Consider the following 26,194-nt stretch of genomic DNA (forward strand, 5'->3'; position numbering starts at 1 on the left):
CTGGGCATGCTCCCTCAGCACATACAACAAAGAAGTCCCCCCTCCCACTGATTCTAGCAGGAGGCTGTTGGGGGGCAGTGATGACACAGGCATATACAGTGTGTCAGATGTGTCAGAGCCTGGACAGGGGATGAGGAGAGCGCAGTGTTATTTCCTAGAGCATGGCCCCAGAGAGCCTCCCACTATGCTGACATATGGGCAGCCGTCTGGGAGCTTGACACTGGCAGAGGGGAAGAGCAGTCCAGGCAGACAAGAGTCAGTGCGAAGACCCCAAAGCAAGCATCAAGGAGGCTGGGGGCTGCTACAGATCTGATGAGGGGATGGCAGGGGCAGAGCAGGCCTGAGAACAGTGGCCTCCACTCTGAATGAAACAGGGATCCCCAGGCTGGGCACGGTGGCTCACGCCTGTAATCCCAGCACTTTCGGAGGCCAAGGCGGGAGGATCACGAGATCAGGAGATCGAGAACATCCTGGTCAACATGGTGAAACCCCATCTCTACTAAAAATACATAAATTAGCTGGGCGTAGTGGCGAGCGCCTGTAGTCCCAGCTACTCTGGAGGCTGAGGCAGGAGAATCGCTTGAACCCGGGAGGCGGAAGTTGCAGTGAGCCGAAATCGCGCTACCGCACTCTAGCCTGGGGACAGAGTGAGACTCTGTCTCAGAAAAAAAAAAAAGAAAAAGAAAGAAACAGGGAGCCCTTTTTGGGTGTCAGTGCCTGGTCTCAACTCCATAGCTATGGTGGAAGGTAAAGCAGTTTACCTTTTAACTACATGAACAAGCATGGTGGTGTTCCAATTGAACTCCTTAGGAAACCGACATTTTAATTTAATTTTTTTTTTTGAGACGGAGTCTTGCTCTGTCACCCAGATTGGAGTGCAGTGGCGTGATCTCGGCTCACTGCAACCTCTGCCTCCCGGGTTCAAGCGATTCTTCTGCCTCAGTCTCCCGAGTATCTGGGATTACAGGAGCCCACCACCACGTCTGGCTAATTTTTTATTTTTTTTCCAGTAGAGACGGGGTTTCTCCATGTTGGCCAGGCTGGTCTCGAACCCCTGATCTCAGGTGATCCACCCGCCTCGGCCTCCCAAAGTGCAGGGATTACAGGCGTGAGCCACCGTGCCCGGCCGATATTTGAATGTCATATACTTTTCATATATCCTAAAATACTGTTTTAATTCTCCCCCAACCTCTTAAAAACGAGAAAAGCATTCTTAGCTCAGGCACCATAGAAAACCCGGCTGCAGGCTGGACGTGGACTTTGGAACAGTCGGCGTGCGGGTGAAGGGGCACAGCCGTGGGGCAGGGGCGGGCTCCGGGCAGAGGCGGCCGGGATAACTCCACGCTCCCGCTCCAGCCGGTGACCGCCACGCGGGCTCCTCTCACTCTCACACTCAAGCCGAGAAAATGCCGAAAGCCGTGTCACCAACGGGGGACCTCGGGGCCACATTCAGCATGCAGAGTTTATTTGGTCTGCTCAAACATTTGTGTTAGGAAATAACACATTAAAAGTGCACATTTCCTTCAGACCCTGAGAAGCGGGCGAGTCCCGTGCGCTCCGCACCGCCAGCCCCGGCCCCGCGCCCGCCCAGAGGGCCGCCCTCCTCCCGCCGACCCGGCTTGGGGCTTAGGCGTTAATCCCGTCCCCCGGGGGGGCCGCGCGGGGAGCCCCGATCGCCTTAGGGTCAAGGGCTTAGGTCCCAGCCCACGGGGCCTGACCGCACCGCACTGAGCGGCCTCTGCGCCAGGTAAGGGGGTTCGGGGCGGGACCGGGACCCGCGCTGCTAGCCGTCCCGGAAACCCGCGGTGGGCCGTTGGGTGAGCGCCGAGCCGCTGCCAACTGCCAAGCCACGGGACGAAACCGCGGCGCCCGCGCCCCTCCCAGCCAGAGCGCCTAGGCCCTTCCCGCTGCCCGCCAGCGCCGGAGCGCCCACTGCGCCTGCGTAGCTTGCCCTCCTGGACCCGGGGGCGGAGCCGAAGCGCGCATTGCGCCTGCGTCTTCCGCCCGGCCCCGCCCCAGCGGCCGTGCCTCCGGCGCTCCGTCCTCCCGCCCGGCCAGGGACGAGGCGGGGCGGGTACGCGGACACTGCGCCTGCGAGAGTAGGCCCCGCCCCCGATCGGCCCCGCCCCCGGCCAGCCCCGCCCCGCGCCGCGCGGGGCCCTGGGAGGGGCGCAGCGTCCGGCGGCGTCGCGGGCGGCTGGCGGCGGGGCCGCGGGAGGGGCGCGGGGGCAGACAAAGCCGCGGTAATGAATGGAGCGTCCGCCCGCGCCGCCGTTGTCCGCAGCCGGCCGGGAGCCGCCCCAGAGGCCGGGCCGAGGTGAGTGCGCGGGCGCCGCCGCCCCGCCGCCTGCCGCGAGCCCCGTCCCCCGCGGACCGCGCCGGGGCCGGGCCGGGCCGCGCCGCGCCATTGTCTGCGCCGAGCCGGGGCCAGGGCCGGGGCCAGGCGGGCGGGGGCGCGGTTCCGTGGCCTCGGGGTCCCCGCCCGGCGCCGCCCCGGACCCGCCCCCGCGCGGACCCCGGCCCTGACAGCTGGCGCGGGGGCGGCGCCGACTGAGCGGCCGAGTGCCCGGGGTCGGCGCCCGGCCTGGCCCACGTGCCCGCGCCGTTGCTTCCGGGCGGACGGGACGGGGCTCGGGCTCGGGGCGCCGCCCGGGTCCGCCGGGAGCGCGCTGTCCCGGCCACGTCGAGTTACCCCGCGAGCCCCGTCCCTGGGACTTCTCTGCATGTGTCATTCCCGTCCCACCTCCAGGAAGGGCCACCTGGGCCCTGCTTCATGTCTCAGCCCAGACGGGTCCTTGCGACGCGCCCCGAGGCAGGTTATTGTACGTGGTTCTGGGGATGACCGTTCACATTTAATGAATAAAAATATAACTTGCTTTGCGAACCATAATTTCAAATGTTTTTCGACTGCAGTGGTTTTCCTACACCCAAATGAGCTCGCAGTCAGTTTTGTTTCTTCTTTTGTCCCGTTGTGTGACCCACACCGTCTTCGTTGCTAAGAGAATCGCAGCCCCTCGGGCTCCCTTCTGCGCCTTTCTATTCCGGGTGGCCCTGGTAGACCCGGGCACCTCTATGGAAACACGTCCCGGCCAAGCTGAGCCGTCAGAAGCTTCTGTTGGTGTTCTCGTGTTGGTCAAAAGGGAAGTTATTTATTTTGAAGTTAACTCTGATCAGATTACGTTTTTAGAAATCCATTCAGACCTCATAATGAGGCCAGTTTGGTAAAGCAAGGGCATCCTGCGACTTTTTACACAGAAATGTTTTTTATTTTTTCTGTGTATGTCATTCATAGTGATAAAATTGAGACTAGGAAGGATTTGGTTGGGATTTTTTTTTTTAAGTGCTATGAATAAGCCACATTTTGATTATGAATTAATTGCAATTACTAAACAAAGTTACTTTGCAAGAGGAAAGTTTACAGGAGTTTGATTCCGTACTCCGAGGGTTTCCAATGGGACGTCCGTACAAGGCTGCACACTTCCCGTAGTCCTTAAACGGATTATATCTGCTTGTCATGATTGGCTTTTTTTCAAGAAAAGATCTAGCACAAGTTAAGAGAGATTCTGTGAATCTTGAAAAAGCTTCAGAGGCCCGGTCTTTGAGGTGAGGACACAGTTAATCTATATGGAAAGAAACCTAAGGCTTCTAGTCCACTTGACAGGTGGTTACAGGGTCTCCCCCAACACACACTCTTGTCCAGGTAATTCCTGAATAAGGTGGTTGATGTTGTTGGATGTAAAACCTCTGCTCTTTAAGGTTACCTCCTCCCCAGCCCCCTCCACACACAGTGAGTAACTCAGCTGTGCAAAGTATGCCCATAACACCTTGCAGAAAGACTAAAAAAATTACTAGGGGAGCGGACTGACTTCTGTGTGTGTGCGGAGGAGCTGAGAAGCAGCTTCTTTAGCGAAAGGTGTGTGTGCATGTGTCTCAGATCCTTGGTGAGGAGCCCTGGGGAGTGGACTCCTGGCGGCATGAGGAGCAGGAAGTGACCGTGGTCAGTGCCGTCCTTCACTTTGTTTTGCGTTTTTTTCTTTGCCTGGCTTTAGCTTCTGGTCTCATTCTCTTTGGTGTGGTGGTTGTCTTTTGAGAGGAGGGAGCAGGTGAAACAGCTGGGTGTGGCTCTGCCCAGCCCTGGGGTAGAGGCCAAGCTGGCCCTTCCTTACCAACGTTGTTTCCTTCACTGTTTAAATCTCAGGATCTGAGAATGTACCTATAGGAATTGCTCTTATTTACATTTAGCCCGTGACACCCCTTAGCGTTTTGGTTTTGGCTTTCTGTTTTAGTGTCTGTGGATTCCAGCAGCTTTCTGGCTTCAGCCCTTTCAAGGGTTCGGCCCTCTCTGCATCCCAGCCTTCTAGGCCCTTCTTCTGCTCCCCACTTTTTAGCACCTAGGTTTTTCTACATTCTGCAGTACCTCAGATCCCTTCCTTGGTAATCACTGGATATGTGCTTTTGTAGTTCAAATTCTGGGAGGCATTGTTAGGAATAAAATAAGCTCTTTGCCATTTCTGAGGCAGAGGGGAGCAGGGGAGCAGGAGAGACAGAGGTGCTTGCCTCTGCCTGCTGGGGCCATGGTGGTTTTCAAAGAAGGCCCTGGCCTTAGGGAACATGGTGGTGGTGAGGAGCAGCGTAAACCAGAGAAAAAGGCTCAGTAAGTGCTTCAAGGAGAAACACCGGCAGGTGAGAGTAGGGGTAATCCCAGTTTCTCAGGAAAGCGTGCTCCGGAGACCTCATGGGGAGAGGAGGTTAGAGTCCAGCCCTGAAGGGTCTGGGGGCGATGGCGGAAGCCCCAGGAGAGCATTGTCCATGAGGTGCAGAGGCAGCCTCACGGCATCCCAGTGCGCACCTCCTGCCCGGCCCAAGGGCCTGCTGCTGAAGCCGCCTCCCAGCTCCCCCAGGTTGTTTCGGGATTCAGGGGACATGCAGCCTAAATGACCCGCACTGGAATGCCGGCCGGCTTCCCACCTCTCATTCTAGGTGAAGGCTGAACTGGAATCCCGGCCAGCTTCCCATCCCTCGTTCTAGGTGAAGGCCGCGCTGCAATGCCGGCCAGCTTCCCATCCCTCATTCTAGGTGAAGACTTTTCAGCAGCCGTGGCCCATATCTTTCCCAGCAAAGTCTGTGTGCAATAGAAACAGCTGATGCTGGCCTGGCCCTGGGGGTGGGGTTGTGACTGCCGCAGCCCCCTACCTGATTAGGGTCGGGAGGACCTGGCCCCCCGCCCTTCCCGCCTTGCCACCTCCACAGACAAGCCCTGAGGGGCTGACTTCCTCCAAAGCTGCTCCTCATCGAGGCCCACCTGGTGGTCTCTACTCCACCTGTTTGCTGCAGGGAGCAGGGTCGGGAGCATGTGCATTTGGGAGAGCTCTGGTTGCTCCATCATAGAAGCCATGCTCCACATCCTGTAAGTGAGAGACTCCCCAGCAGCGTTCAGCCACAGCTGTGATGTCAGGCCTGTCACTAGTGGGACTGCCCGGACCCCCCAAGGTATGGGTACACGGCGAGGGTGCTGGTGTTAAATACAGGGGACCCACAAAACCACCTAGCAGAGCAATCCACATGACCCTGTCGTGTGACCCAGAACATTTCAGGGATGGAACACGGACCAGCTGACCTTAGCGTGGTCGCTGGCTTGCTTTGGAAGGTGCCGTTTCCAAGACGCCCTTACCTGGGTTCCTGAGCACGTCTGACGGAGCAGCTCTGACTCTGGGTTTCTGGAGTCAGACCCCTTGCCACTGTCTTTGACCTTTAGCTTTGGGTTCCCCTTCTCAGTTTGTTTGTTTGTTTATTCTCACTCTGTCGCCCAGGCTGGAGTGCAGTGTTACAATCTCGGCTCACTGCAACCTCTGCCTCCTGGATTCAAGTGATTCTCCTGCCTCAGCTCCCTGAGTAGCTGGAATTACAGGCACCCACCACCACACTCAGCTAATTTTTGTTTGTTTTTTGAGATGGAATCTTGCTCTGTCACCCAGGCTGGAGTGCAATGGCACAATCTCAGCTCCCTGCAACCTCTACCTCCCAGGTTAAAGCGATTCTCCTTCCTCAGTCTCCTTAGTAGCTGGGATTACAATAGGCATGCGCCACTGTGCCCGGTTAATTTTTTTTTTGCATTTTTAGTAGAGACGGGGTTTCACCATGTTGGCCAGGGTGGTCTCGATCTCCTGATCTCGTGATCCGCCCACCTTGGCCTCCCAAAGTGCCAGGACTACAGGCGTGAGCCACCGCGCCCAGCCAGTTTTTGTATTTTTAGTAGAGATGGGGTGTCACCATGTTGGCCAGGCTGGTCTCAAACTCCTGACCTTAGGTGATCCACCCGCCTTGGCCTCCCAAAGGGCTGGGATTACAGGCGTGAGCCACCGTGCCCGGCACCCTCCTCAGTTTAGCCCAGACCTGGATGTTGGCTTCTGTGTGGGCAGCTGTTGTGAGCCATGGCTCCTGCTGGAATTTGTGGCGGTTGATGCTGCTGTGCACCCCCAGAATAGGTGAAGGCTACTTAGGTGTAGCCCCGATGGTAGTTTATGTCCTCAGGAGGAGAAACTGCCATGTCCCCGTCTGAACCAGGCCCGGAGTCCTGATGCATAGCTCTTTGCCTCCCTGGGTATACTCGACAGCTTGTTGAGTGTGCGTGTGCTCTGAGTTGAAAACGAATATACTTCTGTTGTTTGAAGGTTATTATAAAGTTTCTAACTTACAGAGTTGGCACTCCTATGTCCCTTGCCCCCAGCTGGAGCTACCGTGACTGCCACCCGCTGCCACCTGGCACTTGCTGAACTGTCTTGAAGGAAACTGCAGATATCTGGACACTTCTCTAAGTGTTCTTTCTCCTAAGAAAGGGAAAAGGACATTCTACTGTCTAATGACAGTTGCGTCATCGATGGCGTCTACCAAACGTGACTGTGTCCCTTGGCATCGTCCAGTAGCCAGTCCACGGTCTGAAGTTGTCCCCCAACGTCTTTACTAGCTGTTTTTCCCAACCAGAATCGAGTCCAGGGCCACGTGTCACAGTGGCTGTGAGGTCTCTTTGCGTTCCGGTGCCCCCGGAGCACCCCCTGTGATCTGGCAGTGGGAGGCCTGATTTGATACAGGGGCACGTTTGGGGCGCAGGTGATGCTGTGTGTTGCACTGTGGGCGGAGGCTGTCCCATGAGGACGGATGCGACTTTGCTCACTGGCCCTTTAAATTGTGTCCCTGCCCCCCACAGTTGGCGAGTTAGATGAGGGGGTGTCTCGGGGTGTGTGGACACTCTGCTCCCATCAGACTTCCACATGCTGTTCGCTGGTCTCCCCAGAACCCGTGGGCAGCGGCACCTTGGCTTTAGTATGCTGTTGTTCTTTTTTTCTTTATTTTTATCTGTGTTTCCCTTCTTTGTTACCTCTTAGAAAATGCTGAGTTCTTTCTCTTTATTACCAATTCTTAGCGGAAAATGGTCTAGTAGACACCTCTGTGGGGGCAAATTTTTACTTTTCCTTTGTCTTCCTTGAGTATCAAGGTGGACTAGTGGACTTTTATTTATTCCATGTCATAATCTAGTAAAGCCTTTTGTTTTGTGATGCTCAAATAGCTATAAATGTGACCAGTTGGGAGCCCCTTCCACGCTGGCCCCTGTGTCCTTTTCACTCAGCACGTGGTCCTGGGAATGCATCCTTTCTGGCCCAGCCTCCCAGGCTCACGGTGATGTCTTTCCCAGGCCTGCGTCAGCTGCTTCTCCAGAGCGCCTGGGTTCCTTTTAGTGCAGAAAGGCATCTGGACACCGAGGTCCAGGCCGTAGATGTAGTCATTGTGTTCGTCTGTTTTTGCTTAATGCCCTCTTCGCGGACAGAGCTAGAAAATATGTATTCAAAACATTGTGAGTTCAGTCAATTTGAATTATAGTTAAAATTAATTTTAATTTTCGTTAAAATTAATTTTAATTTTCGTTAAAATTATGTAGTTTTGCAGGGTCTGGTGGCTCACACCTGTAATCCCAGCACTTTGGGAGGCTGAGGTGGGGAGACCACTTGAGCTCAGGAGTTCCAGACCAGTCTAGGCAGCATGGCAAAACCCCATCTTTACAAAAACATACAAAAATCAGCCGGGCATGATGGTATGTGCCTGTAGTTCCAGCGACTCAGGAAGCTGAGGTGGGAGGATCACTTGAGCCTGGGAGGTTGAGGCTGGGAGGTTGAGGAGGTAAGCTGCAATCACGTCACTGCACTGCTGCCTGGGCGACAGAGTGAGACCCTGTATCAAAAACAAAACAAAACAAAACAAAAAATACATATATATAGTTTTACTTAATTTCTTTGATTCTTAAATTATATGTTATTCTGAAAAATCTTAATAATATCATCGGCCTTGTTTTGTGCTTAAATGTGCATACAATAGGTTGTGGAATTACAGTACTCCTCCTCTAAGAAAACTGCTTAGTTAACTTTGCAGGTTTCTGTTGAGTTCTTTTTGTCCTTAGTTGTCTTCCACTTTGGATGAATAAAGTGCTGTATTTTAAAGTTCCTTGACAAATACTCTTGTTTTATTTTTTATTTTATTTATTTTTCCCAAGAAAGAAATAAGACAAATATTCTTTTCTCTGGTTATGTTGCCCATTTGTTTCAGATCATTTTTAGATTTAGGATTTTTTACAAATTTTATGTACAAAATAATTACCTGTTATAAAGGTCAGAACTACATAAAAGCTACCTTTCTCATCCCCACCACTCTTCTAAGCAACCTTTTTTTTTTTTTTTTTGAGACAGAGTCTTGCTCTGTTGCCCAGGCTGGAGTGCAGTGGCTCGATCTTGGCTCACTGCATCCTCGGCCTTCCGGGTTCAAGCAATTCTCCTGCCTCAGCCTCCCGAGTAGCTGGGACTACAGGCGCCCACCACCACGCCCAGCTAATTTTTTGTACTTTAGTAGAGATGGGGTTTCACTGTGTTGCCCAGGCTGGTCTCGATCTCCTGAGCTCAGGCATTCCGCCCGCCTCGGCCTCCCAAAGTGCTGGGATAATGGGCATGAGCCACCATGCCTGGCCTAGGCAACCCTTTTTACTTCTGCTACGTCCTGTAAAAGTAAGCAAAACACACCCACAACTCATTTCCCCTCCTGTCTTTCACAAAAGTTAGCATGGGCTGTTGACACTGTGTGTGTCTGGTTTTTCTTGTTTGTTTGTTATGAGATGGAGTCTCACTCTGGATTCAAGTGATTCTTGTGCCTCAGCCTCCTGAGTAGCTGGGACTACAGGCACCCGCCACCACGCCCAGCTAATTTTTATATTTTTAGTAGAGATGGGGTTTCACTATGTTGGCCAGGCTGGCCTCGAACTCTTGGCCGCAAATGATCTGCCTGCCTCTGTCTCTCAAAGTGCTGGGATTACAGATGTGAGCCACCACACCTGACCTGTTTGTTTTGAGATAGCGTCTGGCTCTGTTGCCCAGGCTGGAGTGCAGTGGCCTGATCTTGGCTTACCGCAGCCTCAACCTCACGGGCTCAAGTGATTTTCTCACCGTACCCTCCTGAGTAGCTGGGACTACAGGCGCATGCCACCATGCCAGCTGATTTTTTTCAAATTTTTTGTAGAGATGGGAGTCTCACTATGTTACCCAGGCTGGTCTTGAACTCTTGGGCTCAAACGATTTACCTGCCTTGGCCTCCCAAAGTGCTGGGATTACAGGCGTGAGCTGCCATGGCTGGCCCCTGTGTGTCTGGTTTTTCTGCGCAGCACATGTATGAATGTGTGGGTCCTATTGACGGGTTCTGATCCTTTGCCGTGGGATGCCGCTGTGACTGACGTTGCCGTGTGTTGCATTTTTTTGTGTTGTCTGGTGAGGACTGTCTTCAGGTCTGTTCGTAGCGTGTGGTTGCTGGGTGGGAGAATACATGTAATTTTGGTGAGTGCTTCCAGGTTCCCCCGCACAGGCCTGCACCCTGTCAGCACTGCGGGAGAGGGCCTGACCAACAGAGGGCATTACTAAGCATTTGGATTTTTGCTAGGATGGTAGGGTGAGAAGGGGTATCTTGAACGGGTTTTCATTTAATTTGCTTCAATCTGAATGAGAAAAATGAAAAAACTGTGCTTTACTGAATTGGATGTAGCACGGAGCACTTGAGATCATTGAATGCAAGTGGCTCATTTTGTTAGTAAGTCCCCGAGGGCGGTTGGCCCTGTGCGTGGAACCTGTACGCAGTGGCCCCAACGCTTCTGCCGCAAAGTGGCTTGGAAGGTGGTTTCTCTGTCTTTCTTATTTTTTGTATGGCGGAGGCCTTACTTTTTTGCTGAGACTGGACTCGATCTCCTGTGCTCAAGTGATCCTCTCACCTTGGCCTGCAAGTAGCTGGGACTACGGGCGTAAGCCACTGCGCCCAGCCTAGTGTAGCTTTATAAGTGTGTTTTTAAACCTTTTTTATTTTAAAGTGTGGCACAGATACAGAAACTGAATAAAACCAGTGTCTAGCGTAATGAGTCATATGATAAGATGAACACAGTTGTAACTGGTGCTTGGGTCAAGAGGTGCTTGCCAGCTTCCAGAGCCCCTGTGCGTGCCGCCCCAGCCCCTCCCAGCAGAGGCTGCCTCAATCTTACTGTTACAGCAGCTACTTCCTTATTCTTTGTTGTTTTGACTGAACTGAGTACCTCTAAATATTAGTTAAGTTTTTCCTTTTTTTTTTGGACTTAAGTCTTGCTCTGTCGCCCAGGCTGGAGTGCAGTGTCGTGATCTCGGCTCACTGCAACCTCTGCCTCTTGGGTTCAAGCAATTCTCCTGCCTCAGTTTCCTGAGTAACTGGGATTACAGGTGCCCACGACCACGCCTGGCTAATTTTTTTAGTTTTAGTAGAGACAGGGTTTCACCCTGTTAGTCAGGCTGGTCTCGAACTCCTGACCTTAGGTGATCCACCTGCCTCAGCCTCCCAAAATGCTGGGATTACAGGTGTGAGCCACCGCGCCCGGCCGGCCTTTCAGTCTGAATCTACAGGTTACCTTGTCCACCCCACCTGCCGTGGAAGTATTTTCTGAGGTAACTTGGTGGTTGGATTCGTGCATCTCACGCTCTAGATTTTGCTGGCTGCATTCTTCTGGAGAGGCCCAGTGTGTTCCTCTATCCTTTGGTTTCCTGTAGATTGTGTTTGGTTGGTTGGTTGCTTGGTTGGTTTTGAGGCAGGGTCTTGCTTTGTGGCCCAGGATGGAGTGCAGTGGTGCTCCCAGGCTCAAGTGATTTTCCCACCTCAGCCTCCCTAATAACTGGGACCACAGGCATGCATCACCACACCCAGCTAAGTGTGGTGGCTCACGCCGGTAATCCCAGCACTTTGGGAGGCCAAGGCGGGCGGATCACGAGGTCAAGAGATTGATACCATCCTGGCCAACATGGTGAAACCACGTCTCTACTAAAAATACAAAAATTAGCTGGGCGTGGTGGCGAGTGCCTGTAATCCCAGCTGTTCAGGAGGCTGAGGCAGGAGAGTTGCTTGAACCAGGAAGGAGGAGGTTGCAGTGAGCTGAGATTGCACCACCGCACTCCAGCCTGGGGACAGAGCGAGACTCCGTCTCAAAAAAAAAAAAAAAAAGTGTGATGTTCTGGCTGAGTTATTGCTTCCTTATGTAGTAGATGAACTATTAAAGATAAACCTCTTCTTGGCCACTCTCTGGTGTTATAGTTCATGGAGAAAACTGAAGATAAATGCCTGATTCTTTTTTAAAATTCATCAGTTTTCACAATGATGAATCATTTTCCTATCAGCCTCCAGAGGCGACCAGTTAGGGATTTGATGTTGGTATTGATGAACTAATGAATTTAAACATATTTGGGATGTTAAATTCTGTCCTCTTTGGACAGTGAGAGCCCCTACAGGCTGGCTCCTGGATCCTTTTGACATCATTCCTGAACTCTCTCAGAGGTTTCTGGCTGTCTGATATGTTCTGTGCTCATCTTGTATTTTTCCTGCTCCAGACCTGAAATAAGCCATTTCTTCAGCTCTGGTTTCTTTTAATGGCTTGGAAGTTTCAAAACCACAGTCTGCATGTGACAGGTGCTCACTGCTGTTGGGTTGGCCACTGGTTCTAGGCCTCTGCTGGAGTGTGTGATCTGCTTTCTGACGGCAGGGCGTTCACATGGGCGTGCTTTAATCTTACGTCTCCGTCCTCTTTTTCCACTGAGAGTGCTGGTCTCAAGGACAGTGGAGATGAGAGAATTGGAATATCGCATAATGTCTCATCTGTTTTATCTCTTGCTACAAACATCACAATCTCAAAATAACAATGGCAGTACAACTGCCACCTATATCGTTACTGAAAACAGTGAAGATATTCTTTGCCTAAGTCTTCCCATTCTGTGTAGTTATGCAGGGTCTCAACTACAGAGCGCGTAGCCATTACGTACTACAGATGCTCCGCAACTCAGGACACGGCCACGTCCGATAAACCCATCAAAGTCGAAATGCACTTAATACCTGATTGGAGCCTGGGCGTGGTGGCTTACGCCTATAATCCCAGCACTTTGGGAGGTTGAGGTGGGAGGATCACTTGAGCCTGGGAGTTTGAGACCAGCCTCAGCAACCTAGTGAGACCGCCTCTCTACAAAAAATGTTTTAAAATATTAGCCAGGGGTGGTGACACTCAGGTGTAGTTCCAGCTACTCAGGAGGCTGAGGCGGGAGGATTGCTTGGGCCCAGGAGTTTGAGGCTGCAGTGAGCTGAGATTGCGTACTGCACTCCAGCCTGAGCGTCAGAGTGAGACCCTGTCTCCAAAAAAAAAAAAAAAAAAAGCCCTGATTAAACCATCGTAGAGCTGAAAGATTGCGAGTCAAACCATCGATTAAGTTCAGATGCTCCTTGCTCCTTGACTGACCATGGGGTTCTATCCCAGCAAGCCCCCTCCCCCACACCGTGAAGTCAGAAACCACGGAGTCCAGCTATTGTGCTGTGTTTCTGCCCCGCAAAGCCTTGTTCAGTCCTAGCTCTGCAAGTGACGGCAGCCCCGGGTCTCACTAAGGGCAGGGGTGTGTTCTGAGAAATGCGTTACTCAGCGACGTTGTCATTGTGTGAACCTCATAGAGGGCACCTACACAAACCCAGATGGTATAGCCTGTCACTCCGAGGCTGCAACTCTGCACAGCAGTTACTACACTGAAGCCTGTAGGCATTTGTAACACCGTGGCAAGTATTTGTGTGTCCAAACAGAAAAGGCATAGTAAACGGACGGTGTTCTTATCTTATGTAGCCACTGTGGGGTGCGCTGCTCTTTGCCGAGTGAGGTGTTGCTGTGCAGCACGTGACTGTGTGTGTTAAATGCTTACACGGGGGCCGGGCGCAGTGGCTCACGCCTCTAATCCCAGCACTTCGGGGGCTAAGGCGGGCGGAACTCCTGAGTTCAGGAGTTCGAGACCCGCCTGGCCAACATGGTGAAACCCCGTCTCTATTAAAATACAAAAAAACAAAACAAAACAAAAAACAACCCGTCTCTATTAAAATACAGGCGTGGTGGCAGGCACCTGTAATCCCAGCTACTCAGGAGGCTGAGGCACGAGAATGGCTTAAACCCGGGAGGCAGAGGGTGCAGTGAGCAGAGATCACACCACTGCACTCCAGTCTGGGCGACAGAGCGAGACTCTGTCTCCAAAAATAAAAATAAATGCTCACATTGGGTCCTCATGTTTCTGTTGTGTTTTGGTTGAGGTTTGCTCTCCGGTAGATCTCTCAGGAAGGACTCATGGAACAAGATTTCTTGACTTTCTGCATCTTGATAGTAGTTTTTCTGCATTCATTGTGCTCGAAGGTCAGTTTGGCTTAGTATAAAATCCTTGGTTCACATTTTCTTTTTTTTTTTTTTCCCCTTTAATTTTTTGTAGAGCTGGGGGTCTCACTATATTGCCCAGGCTGGTCTCAAACTCCCAGCTTCAAGCAGCCCTCCCGCCTCCACCTCCCGATGCTGATTATACGCGTGGGCCACTGTGCCTGGCTAGTTCACTTTTTTCCTTGAATATCTTAACTATGTTATTCTATGGTCTTTAGAATAAAGCATTGCTGTCAAAATCATGACAGTTTTTTCTTTCCAAGTGACTTTGTACTTTGCCTGAGAGCCCAAAGGATTTCTTTTAAGTCTAGTAATTTTGTTAGAAAATAAATTAGTGTTATTAGTTGAGGATGGATTTTCTCAGTCCCTTTCACTATGTGGCTTGACAATTCCTAATTCAGGAAAGGTTTTTAAGTGTTTAGTATTCTGTTCTCTTGCCCTGTCCCTTCCTGTTTCTGGGGTGGCTGTTCTGATTGTACATATGTTGGATCTTCTTTACCTGTCTGTTAAATTGGTCCGTTTCTCTCGAGTCTTTTTTAATCCCCTCATTTCTTTTTCATTAAAAAAAATTGTGTTTCCCCTTCATTTATCTTAAGCTGTCATCTGTGGAGTTTGTTCTCCTGTTTCTTCTTTTTTAGGTCTTCATTCTTGAAGTCATATTTTACTTTTATTTTTAGTGTTTTTGTGGGACCTATAATATCACATCAGATTTTTTCTATCCTGATTTATGTTGTTTCTTTATATCATTTTCTTAATTTCTTTAGTTTCTTTGCAATAGGAAGTTACCGTTTTCATTTAATTTGAGGTCACATTTTTCTGTGAGCATATTTCATTATCTGCAGTGATGTTTTTCTGCTCTTTATTTTTTCTCATACCCTTCTGTGAGATTTGACAGAATTCTTTTCTGTTGCCTATTATATTAGTTTTCTAGTGCTGCTTTAACAAATTACCACAAACCGCGTGGCTTCACGCAAACGGAAATTAGGAGTCTGAAATCTGAAATGGGCCTCACTGGGCTAAACCAAGATGCTGGCGGCTGTTGAACGGTGGCTCTCAGGGCAAATGCACGTTCTTACCTCTTGCGCCTTCAGGAGGTCACCTGCCTTCCTTGGCTTGCATTGGTTTGGTTTGCTGTTTTTTCTAGTGTTTTCTTTTAGGTGAGTACTTTATTGACTGGGGGTCATCTTTTCTAACACAGGTATGTAGAGCTTTCAGTTTTTTGCTAACCACCACTTCAGCTGCATCTCATACATTTGGTGGGTTGCATTTTTATTGTCATTCAGTTGAAAATACTTTCCAGTTTCCCTCACAGTTTCTTTTTCACCCATGAGTTATTTAGAATTGTATTTTGTTTTCAAATAATTGCTTATTTCCCAGATTTCTTTCTTTTGCTTTATAATTTAACTCCACTGTGTCTAGAGGACTTGTATAGTTTCAGTCCTTTTGAAATGCCCAATGTGTATGTTATGGGCCGGCATGTGGTCTGTACTGTGGGAGGTTCCCTGGGCCCCTGAAGAAGCGTGTGCCAGGCGGTGGTGGGAGCGGCGGTCGGGGATGCACTCCAGTGCGTCCACTGGGTCAGTTGGCTGACGGTATTGCTCAAGTCTTCTCTGTTCTCGCTGACTTTCTGTCAGTTCTGGGTGGCCTGGTAGGCCCAGCAGCTTCTCTTCATGCGAGTTTTTGCCCCAGAAAGAAGTGTCAGCTGTTTTGTTTTGCCCCAGATCGGACCTTGGACCCTGACCCTCCTCTGCTTTGCAGATGTGCAGAAAGTCACCCACCTCAGCAGCTTGGTTCTGTGGGCCGTCCAGTGATACCTGTTGGCTACTTGGGGATGCTTGGTGTATCACACGCTTGGTGACGTCTTTCTTTTCCAGCTGCACAGATCTAATACCATCTAGGCCTTGTAATACTGACTGCAAGGGGGCTTCCATCCTGATATACCCATCATCAATTAAAAATACCCTCAGTGGAAAATGCATTTAATACACCTGATCTGCCGAGCATCATAGCTTAGTCTAGCCTCCCTCAAATGTGCTCAGACACTTACATGAGCCCACACTTGGGCAGAATCACCTGACACAAAGCCTGTTTTGTCATGAAGTGTTGAATATCTCATGTAAGAGTGTCACACCATATGTTGTTAGCCTAGGAAAAGATCAACATTCAGAATTCAAAGTACAGTTTGTACTGAATGCCAGTGGCTTTCACACCATCGTAAAGTTACAGGTTTGTAGGCTGAACCACCATTAAGTCAGGGACCCACTTACCCATATTCATGGTTTGTCCCTTCCACTTACATTTGTTGGTTAACGGAAAGACCTTGTCAGTCTTCTTTTTTGTTGTTGTTGATAACATCAGAGGATTGTGGTTTTACTGTTCTAGTTTTCCTTTTATTGAGAGATTTGGGGAAACTAAAAAATAAAATATAGGCAGTGTTACAAGCAAACAAATGAGCTTACTATATTTCAAATGAATAAAATAACTACACTTGAGGAAGGAAGCTGGCTGAGGCTGGTGGATCACCCAGGATCAGGACTTCGAGACCAGCCTGGGCAACATGGTGAAACCCCATCTCCACAAAAAATTAACTGGGTGGTGGCACACACCTGTCATCCCAGCTACTGAGGAGGCTGAGGTGGGAGGATTACTTGAGCTCATGAGGCGGAGGTTGCAGTGAGCCAAGATTGTGCCAGTGCACTCTAGCCTGGGCAACAGAGCGAGACTGTCTCCTCCAACAAAAAAGAAAAATGAAAACTGACCCAAGAAACTCTTGGACACGATGTGATTGTAAACTTTCAAGTATAAAGATAAAAATTATAAATGAATTGTGATCTCCAGCTAGAAGGCTTGTTTTCTTGGTGGCCTGGGTTAGTAATTCTGCAGCTACTTCCTGCATGTGTTGTAGGGTTGAGCAAATGAGGAAATCTGCCAGGAGAGTGGGAGCCCAGCCTCCCAGAGGTGGATTGAAACGTCACGGATGCAGGCCGGGCGCAATGGCTCACACCTGTAATCCCAGCACTTTGGGAGGCCAAGGCAGGCGGATCACCTGAGATTGGGAGTTTGAGACCAGCCTGACCAACATGGAGAAACCCTGTCTCTACTAAAAATACAAAAAAAAATAAAAAATAAAAATTAGCCGGGTGTGATGGTGTATGCCTGTAATCCGAGCTGCTTGTGAGACTGAGGCAGGAGAATCACTTGAACCCAGGAGGCGGAGGTTGGGTGAGTCGAGATCGTGCAATTGCACTTCAGCCTGGGCAACAAGAGCAAAACTGTCTCAAAAAAGGAAAAAGAAAAGAAAAGAAAAATCACGGTTGTGGAAAGGGGGATGCTCGGTCTTGTGATCTGAGGGTCAGGGCAGAGTTGGCGGTGTCAGTGTGAAGTTGTGGCTTTGATTCACGTACACACATGCATGTTGGTGTGTGTGTTTATGGGTTCTAGTGCTTCCTCTGGAAGGGCCTAAAGGCAGAGGCACCCATAACAGTGAGTGCACGGCTGCCTACCTCGTACCCGCATGGCGGTTATCCACCTCGGGTCTTTTTGGCAGCACTCGTCCTCCAGACCAGATTATTTCATCTCTGCCTGGAGAACACTCTTGCGTGGACTTTAGTGTGGGTCACTTAGAGACATGTTCTGTGTTTGGTTTGTCTGATGGTGTTTTTTAGTTCCTGTTTATTCCTCAGGGAATATTTGTGCTGCTTGCTGAATTCTGGTTTGGCTCTCATTTTTCACAGCTTTGAAGATGTCATTCCTCTGTCTCCTGGTTTACATTGTTTCTCTTAAAAAGTCAGCAGTGTATCTCATTGGTTTTTTTCTTAAAATAGCTGTCATGGAAATAATCTGATATACGTAAAAGTGGAAAGGGTAGCATAATAAACCCTGTGCACGCATCCCCAGCTTCAGAATTACCAGTTCATAGCCATTCCCATTTCATCTGTGTCCTCCACTCACTTTTTAAAAAGCTTTATTTTTAAAAAGAATTTCAACTTTGATTTTAGATTCATCAGGTGCATGTGCAGGTTCACGACATGGTATATTGCATGATGCTGAGTTTGGGATAAGAATGATCCTGTCGCCCAGATCGTCAGCATGGTACTCAATAGGTTGTTTTTCAGTCTTATCCCCTCCTCCCTTCCTCCCTCCCTCACTCCTCACTCTCGCAGTCCCAGCACCTGTGGTTCTCATCTTTATGTCCCTGTGTACCACATGCTTAGCTCCCACTGATAGGTGAGAACATGTGGTATCCGGTTTTCTGTTCCTGTGTTTGTTCACTTAGGATGATGGTCTCCAGCTGCATGCATGTTGCTGCAAGGGACATGATTTTGTTCTTTTTTATGGCTGTATAATATTCCATGGTGTGGATATACCACATTTTCCTTATCCAGTCCACCATTGCTAGGCACATAGGTTGATTCCATGTCTTTGCTATTGTAAATAGTGCTGTGATGAACATACATGTGTATGTGGGGTTTTTTTGTAGAATGATTTATTTCTTTGGGTACATACCTGGTAGTGGCATCACTGGGTCCAATGGTAGCTCTGTTTTTAGTTCTTCGAGAAAACTCCACACTGCTCTCTGCAGTGGCTGAACTCATTGACATCCCTGCCAGCAGTGCTTGAGTTTCCCTTTTCTCTGTAGCCTCTCCAACATCTGTTATTTTTTCTTTTTTTAATAAAAGCCATTGTGATGGGTGTGAGATGGTATCTCGTTGTGGTTTTGATTTGCACTTCTCTGATGACTGTTGATGTCGAGCATTTTTTCACGTCTTGGCTACTTTTATGTCTCCTTTCGAGAAGTATCTGTTAATGTCCTTTGCTTGCTTTTTAATGGGGTTATTTTATTTCTTGTTAAGCTTCTTATAGATTCTGGATTTCAGACCTTTGTCAGATGCATAGTTTGCAGATATTTTCTCTTATTCAGTGGGTTTTCTGTTTATTCTGTCGATGGTCTCCTTTGCTGTGATAGTTTCAGCTATGCAGAGGCTCTTTAGTTAGGTCCCAGTTGTCAATTTTTGTTTCTGTTACAATCCACTCAGTTATTTTGAAGCAAATACCCAAAATCATAATTCACGTAGCTACATTTCAGTAAGTATTTTTAAAAGATAGATTTTTTTTTTTTTTTTTTTTGAGATGGAGTCTCACTCTGTTACCCAGGCTGGAGTGCAGTGGTGCGATCTTGGCTAATTGCAACCTCCACCTCCAGGGTTCAAGCAATTTTCATGCCTCAGCCTCTCAAGCAGCTGGGATTACAGGTGTGCACCACAATGCCTGGCTAATATATTTTTTTTTAGTAGAGATGGGGTTTTACCATGTTGGCCAGGCTGGTCTCAAGCTCCTGGGCTCAAACAATCCATCTGCCTCAGCCTCCCAAAGTGCTAGGACTACAGGCGTGAGTCAATGTGCCTGGCTTAGAATTCTCTTTTAAAAGTTAATTCATCAGCACGTTGGGAGGCCAAGGCAGGTGGATCACGAGGTCAGGAGTTTGAGACCAGCCTGGCCAATGTGGTGAAACCGCGTCACTACTAAAAATACAAAATTAGCTGGGTGTGGTGGCACGCACCTGTAATCTCAGCTACTCAGGAGGCTGAGGCAGGAGAAAGCTTGAACCTGGGAGGCGGAGCTTACAGTGAGCCGATATTGCCACTGCACTCCAGCCTGGGCGACAGAGCGAGACTCTGTCTCAAAAATAAAAAAAAAAAAAGTTACATTTTCAGTATAATGTAGTCTGGTAAGCGTGCAATAGCATGACGTCTAAAACAATGTACCTACCTTGATTTTTAAAAAGCTTGTTGCTGAAAATGCCAACAGTCATCTGAGCCTTCAGCGACTCATAATCTCAGCTGGGAGGAGATGTTGCCTTGGTGTCCAGGGCTGCTGACCAATCAGAGTGCAGATTGCTGACCAGTCAGAGTGCAGATTGCTGAAGGGTGGGGTGGCTGTGACAATTTCTTTCTTTTTTTTTTTTTTTTTTTGAGACAGAGTCTTACTCTGTCTCCCAGGGTGGAGTGCAGTGGTGTGATCTCAGCTCACTATAACCTCCACCTCCTGGGTTGAAGCGATTCTCCTGCCTCAGTAGCTGGAATTACAGGTGCACACCAACATGCCCAGCTAATTTTTGTATTTTTAGTAGAGACGAGGTTTCACCATGTTGGCCAGGCTGGTCTCGAACTCTTCACCTCGTGATCCGCCTGCCTCGGCCTACCAAAGTGCTGGGATTACAGGCGTGAGCCACCGCACCCGGCTGAGAATTTCTTGAAATAAGACAATGAAGTTTGCCACATCGATGAACTCTTCTATGAAAGAGTTCTCCATAGTGTACATTGTACCCACAGTAGAACTTCTTTCAAAATTGTAGTCAATCCTCTCAAACCCTACTGTTGCTTTATCAATTATGCTTATAGAATATTCCAAAATCTTTATTGTCATTTTAACAGTGTTCATAGCATCTTCACCAGGAGTAGATTCCATCTCAAGAAACTAGTTTCTTTGCTCATCCCTAAGCAGCAGCTCCTCATTCACTCAAGTTTTATCCTGAGAGTACAGCAATTCCGCCGTATCTTTGGGTTCTGTGTATAATTCTAGTTTTTGCCCTTTCCACCAAATCTGCAGTTGCTTCCTCCATTGAAGTCTGAGCCCCTCAGAGTCATTCATGAGGGTTAGAATTGACTTCCTTCAACCCATTCTCCTGGTAATGTTGGTATTTTCCCCTCCCAGGAATCACACATGGTTTTGTTTTTGTTGTTTTTAGAGACATGGTCTTGCTCTGTCACCGAGGCTAAAGTGCAGTGTCACGATCACAGCTCACTGCAGTCTCAACCTCTTGGTCTCAAGCGAACCTCCCGTCTCAGCCTGCCAGGTAGCTGGGACTCCAGGTGTGTGCCACCAAGCCTGGCTAATTTTTTAATTTTTTTTTTTTTTTTCCTGAGATGGAGACTCACTCCATCGCCCAGGCTGGAGTGCAGTGGCATGATCTCGGCTCACTGCAACCTCTGCCTCCCAGGTTCAAGCGAATTCTCCTGCCTCAGCCTCCCGAGTAGCTGGGACCGCAGGCACCTGCCGGCTAATTTTTTTGTATTTTTAGTAGAGACAGGGTTTCACCCTGTTAGCCAGGATGGTCTTGATCTCCTGACCTTGTGATCCACCCACCTCGGCCTCCCAAAGTGCTAGGATTACAGGCGTGAGCCACTGCGCCCAGCCAATTTTTTAATTTTTTGTAGAGCTGGGGTTTTGCCATGTTGCCCAGGCTGGTCACAAACTCCTGAGCTCATGCAGTCCACCTGCCTTGGCCTCCCAAGGTGCTGGGATTACAGACATGAGCCACTACAGCCAGGGATTTCCTTCAAGAACTTTCCTTTGCATTCACGTCTTGGCTGTTGGTACAAGAGTCCTCACGTTGGCCTCTCTCAGCTTTAGACGTGCCTTCATCACTAAGCTTAATAATTTCTATCTTTTGAAAATGAGAGACGTGATACTTCCTTTCACTTGAACATGTAGAGGATTAATCGGCCTAATTCTAATTTCTCGCGTGTCTCAGGGAAGAGGGAGGCTGGAGGAGAGGGAGAGGGACGGGGAACTGCTGGTTGATGGAGCAATCAGGACACACATTTATCAGTTGAGTTCACGTCTTATATGGGTGTGGTTTGTGGTGCCTCATGTTAATTACAGTGGTAGCATTAGAGATTACTGATCACAGATCACCATAACAGATATCGTGATAATGGAAAAGTGTGAAATATTGCCACAATTACCAAAATGTGACACAGAGGTGGAGAGCCCGTGCTGTTAGAAAATGGCACCGATGGACGTGCTTGATGCAGGATTGCCACAAACCTCCAATTTGGGGGAAAAAAAAGTATCTGCAAAATGCAGTCAAGCGAGGTGTGGTGATACGAGGTGATATGAGGTATTGGGTCTTCCCACCTCCTCACCCGCACCCTGCAGCCCCAAGAAAGGCTCAGAGAGTCAAGACCAACCTAGAATGAGATGTCTGTTTTGAAGAGAGAACAGCTGGGTTCTTCTCGACCCACAGGGATGCACGGCCCACCTTGTAGGTTGGAGCGAGGAGCGTGGAGGACAAGATCATCCTGGAATGAGAACGTAAGGGCTGGGGAATGGGGCGGCGCTGCCACCAGGGAGGAGAGATGCCTGAAATTAGAAAGGACATTCCCGGGGAGCTGGCCCGTGCCGAGAACAAGAATGAGCTTGAGTCCTGTGGCCTCTCTGAACTCTCTTACTCTTTAGCTCTAGTTTTGTAGAGGCCTTACAACCTTTATGACATCGATGGCCCTGTCGTCTGCCCATCAAGGCAGTTCTGATTTTCTCTGACAGCCGCCTCCTGCCTGGGCAGACTCCCATCCAGTGCTGGGTAGAATATGCCGAGGGGAAGCACTCACTCTTTCACTGATGAGTATGATGGGAGCTGCACTGTTTTCCAGATGCCTCTCATAAGGCTGAAGATGTTTCCTTCTATTCCTGGTTTGTGCAGAGTTTTTGCTGTGAATAGAGGTGGAAGTGTTGGCAAATGTTTTTCTACATCGAATGACATGCCCATATGGTTTTCCTCCTTTTGCTAATGTATTGTTTTAATTTTTTTTTTTTTTTTTTAGATGGAGTCTTGCTCTATCTCCCAGGCTGGAGTGCAGTGGTGCGATCTCAGCTCACTGCAACTTCTGCCTCCCAGGTTCAAGCGATTCTCCTGCCTCAGCCTCCCAAGTAGCTGGGATTACAGGTGCCCACCACCATTTTTGTATTTTTAGTAGACATGGGATTTCACCAGTTTGGCCAGGATGCTCTTGATCTCCTGACCTCGTGATACAGCCGCCTCGGCCTCCTGAAGTGCTGGGATTACAGGCGTGAACCACCATGCCCAGCCTTTTTTTTTTTTTTTTTTTTTTGAGACGGAGTCTCACTCTGTCGCCAGGCTGGAGGGCAATGGCTCAATCTCAGCTCACTGCACCTCGACCTCCCGCCCAGGTTCAAGCGATTCTCCTGCCTCAGCCTCCTGAGTAGCTGGGAAAACAGGTGTGTGCCACCATGCCCGGCTCATTTTTGTATTTTTAATAGAGACGGGGTTTCACCATGTTGGTTGGCCAGGCTGGTCTTGAACGCCTGACCTCAGGTGATCTGCCCACCTTGGCCTCCCAAAGTACTGGGATTACAGGTGTGAGCCACTGCACCCGGCCTGTTTTAATTTTTTGACTATTAAACCAACCTTTTATTCCTGTGATGAATCATGACGTATTATCTTTGATACATAGTGCTTAATTTAATTTGTTACAGTTTTGTTAAGGATTTTTTTTTCTGTGTTCATAGGGTATCAAGTTGTTTCTTTTATTGTAATGTCTTTGCTAGTTTTGGTATCAGGGTAATGCTGCTGATATAAAGAATTGGAGGTGTTTCTTCCTTTATTTTCTGGAAGAATTTGTATTTTTTTTTTTATTTAATGTTTGGTAGAATTCACCACTGAAGTCATCTGGGCCTGGGAGTTTCTCTGTGGGAAGGTTTTTCAACTATAAGTTCAATTTGTAAATAAAAGGCTAATCAGCTTATTCTTGAGTTTTTGTAGTTTCTGTCTTTCAAGTAATTTGTCCATTTCATCTGAGTTGCATAATTTATTTATTTATTTTTCTTTTTTTTTTGAGACAGAGTCTTGCTCTGTCACCCAGGCTGGAGTACAGTGGCACCATCTTGGCTCACTGCAGCCTCCACCTCCCGGGTTCCAGGGATTCTCCTGCCTCAGCCTCTCAGGTAGCTGGGGTTACAGGTGCGCGCCACCACGCCCGGCTAATTTTTGTATTTTTAGTAGAGACAGGGTTTCACCATGTTGGCCAGGCTGGTCTCGATCTACTGACCTCAGGTGACCTACCTGTCTCGGCCTCCCAAAGAGCTGGGATTACAGGCGTGAGTCACCCCGCCCAGCTTGTCCATTTCATCTGAGTTGCAGAATTTATTTTTATAAAATTTTTTATATGTTTCCTTACTATCCTTTTGTATATGTAGGATCTGTAGTGATACTCCCTGTCTCATTCCTGGTAGTGGTAAATTCTGTCTTCTCCATTTTTTTCTCTAATCAATATTTGTAGAAGCTTATCAATTTTATTGCTCTTTCCCAAGAACCAGAGTTTGGTTTCATTGATTTTTTTTCTTTTTTTTTTATTTCATTGATTTCACATCTTTATTGTTTTTTTCTTGCTGCTTACTTTGGGATTAAATTTGCTTTACTTTTTTGATTTTTTTTTCTTTGATACTGCGTGTAATATAAAAGTGTTATTTATTTGAAAATAGTTTGGATTTTTTCAGATATTATTGTATTGCTGAAGTTTTATTCAGTTCCTTTGTCAGAAACCGTTCTTTGATTTTGGTTCTTTTAAATGTATTGAGGTTTGCTTTATTGTCCAGAGAAGAGTCTGTCTTGGTGAAGGTTTTGTGTACACTTGTAAATAATGTGTATTCTGTTGTTGTTGGACTGCTCAATAAATGCCCATTAGGTCAACTTGGATAATAGTGTTGTTTTGAATCTTCCGTGTCTTTACTGATTTTTATGTACCTGTTCGTTACTTATTGAATAGTTCTGTGGAAATCTCCATCTGTGATGATGACTTATCTTGTCTCCCTTTAGTTCTCTCAGCTTTGCTTCGTGGTTTTGAAGGTCTCTTTGCAGGTATATGCACCTTTGGGAGAATGCGCTCTGGATGAATTGACCCCCTTATAATTTTGTGATGTTGTTTGTTATATTTAGTATGTTATTCTTAAATCTTTACCCGGTATTAATGTCGCCACTCCAGCTTTCTCTCGGTTTGTATTAACATGGTATACCTTTTTCCATCCATTTGTTTTTAACCCTTTTCCTGTTTGCCCTGAGAACACTCACCGGCAGTGCTTGCAGCTGCAGTGTTTACCCCAAGATAAGTTTGCCACGAAATCTCTCGTTTTCATGATGACTTCTGCATTGCTCAAGTATATCGACTTTGGAAACAAAAGACCTCATTCTATTTATGGCATTCTGTTTTTAGTAGTGGTATTTCCATTTACAAAATATAGGAATTCTCAGTTGCTGAAAACGTCAAATCCCAGAAGACACAGCGTTCCCACACGTGGTGTTCACATCGTTCCCAGTTGCTGGCCAGAGAGTCCTTTGATGAATCCGATTTTTCCAAAATAGATGATTCTGATGATTCAGATGACTCTGATGTTAGTTCTGTTTAGAAATAATTCCAAGAACAGTTTTTATGTTTTATTTTCACATTGAAAATCAGTCAGATTTACCTCAGCCTCAAAGAGTGTGTTTATGTAAAAGTAAATGAACGCTGGCAGTGAGCTGCAATTTTTTTTCTTAAACGAGAAAAAGATTAAGCTGTTTGTGTCTTTATGTTTAAAGCGTGTTTCTTGTAGGCAGCATATAGGAAGTCTTGCTTTTTTATTCATTCTGACAATCCCTGTCTGTCTCAAAAAAACAGCTTTATTTATTTATTTATTTTGAGATGGGGTTTTGCTCTGTCGCCCAGGCTGGAGTGCAGTGGCATGATCTCAGCTCACTGCAACCTCCGCCTCCCAGGCTCAAATGATTCTCCTGCCTCAGCCTCCCAAGTAGCTATTATTACAGATATGTACCACCATACCTGGCTAATTTTTGTATTTTTAGTAGAGACGGGGTTTCACCATGTTGGCCAGGCTGGTCTTGAACTCCTGACCTCGTATGATCCCTCCCACCTTGGCCTCCCAAAGTGCTGGGATTACAGGTGTGAGCCACCACGCCTGGCCTAAAAAACAGCTTTATTTGGGTATAATTGATATACAATAAACTACACATATTTACAGTGCATAATCTGATAAATATATATCCATATCCATATAGTATGCATAAACAGCTGCTGTGAACATTTGCATATGAATCTTCATATGGACATGCTTGTGTATCCATAAACCCATCCTGCAGGCAGCATGGACGCATGCATCCCTCCTGACTGTGTCTTCTGCCCCTCGTGGCCCCTCCTCCCGCCAGCACAGACCTGCCCTTTGGCCTCCCGCACTCTGCAGGATTGTTTCGAGATTCATCCGTGTTGCGTGTATCCATTCATTCTTTTGTTATTGCTGCATAATGGTCCATTGTAGGGCTGTATCACAATTTGTCTTCTAGTTTTTAGATACTACATATAAAGCTGCTGTGAATTTTATATGTAAGTCTTAATACAGAGGCCAGGCGTGGTGGCTCATGCCTGTAATCCCAGCACTTTGGGAGGCCGAGATAGGCGGATCACCTGAGGTCAGGAATTCAAGACAATCCTGGCCAACATGGTGAAACACCGTCTCTACTAAAAATACAAAAATTAGCCAGGCGTGGTGGCAGGCACCTGTAATTCCAGCTACTCAGGAGGCTGAGGTAGGAGAATCGTTTGAACCCGGGAGGCGGAGGTTGCAGTGAGCTAACGC

General features: G+C 48.2%; 2 protein-coding genes across 4 annotated transcripts in view; one reads left to right on the plus strand and one right to left on the minus strand.

Annotated features, from left to right (window-relative positions):
- The first annotated feature begins 2,146 nt into the window (after positions 1-2,146).
- The window catches only part of ZBED4 (zinc finger BED-type containing 4), a 34,181-nt gene continuing 10,133 nt past the window's right edge, over positions 2,147-26,194 (plus strand). Inside the window, exon 1 of the mRNA XM_031005560.3 lies at positions 2,147-2,317. The gene's annotated coding sequence lies outside the window, so the exon portion shown is untranslated. The remainder of the gene's footprint in view (positions 2,318-26,194) is intronic.
- The window catches only part of ALG12 (ALG12 alpha-1,6-mannosyltransferase), a 57,976-nt gene continuing 39,651 nt past the window's right edge, over positions 7,870-26,194 (minus strand). The window contains exons 10-11 of one of the 3 annotated variants that reach the window (XM_055374456.2): positions 16,063-16,176; positions 7,870-8,223 (exon numbers count right to left, since the gene is read on the minus strand). In XM_055374456.2, the coding sequence (XP_055230431.1) occupies positions 16,089-16,176 (88 nt within the window). In that variant the 3' untranslated portion in view covers positions 7,870-8,223; positions 16,063-16,088. Of the gene's footprint in view, positions 8,224-9,071; positions 9,840-16,062; positions 16,177-23,876; positions 24,963-26,194 lie in introns of those variants that run through there. The other 2 variants (XM_063704600.1, XM_063704601.1) reach the window with 2 other exon arrangements.

Source organism: Gorilla gorilla, chromosome 23 (assembly GCF_029281585.2).
Source record: "Gorilla gorilla gorilla isolate KB3781 chromosome 23, NHGRI_mGorGor1-v2.1_pri, whole genome shotgun sequence".
NCBI lineage: Eukaryota > Metazoa > Chordata > Mammalia > Primates > Hominidae > Gorilla > Gorilla gorilla.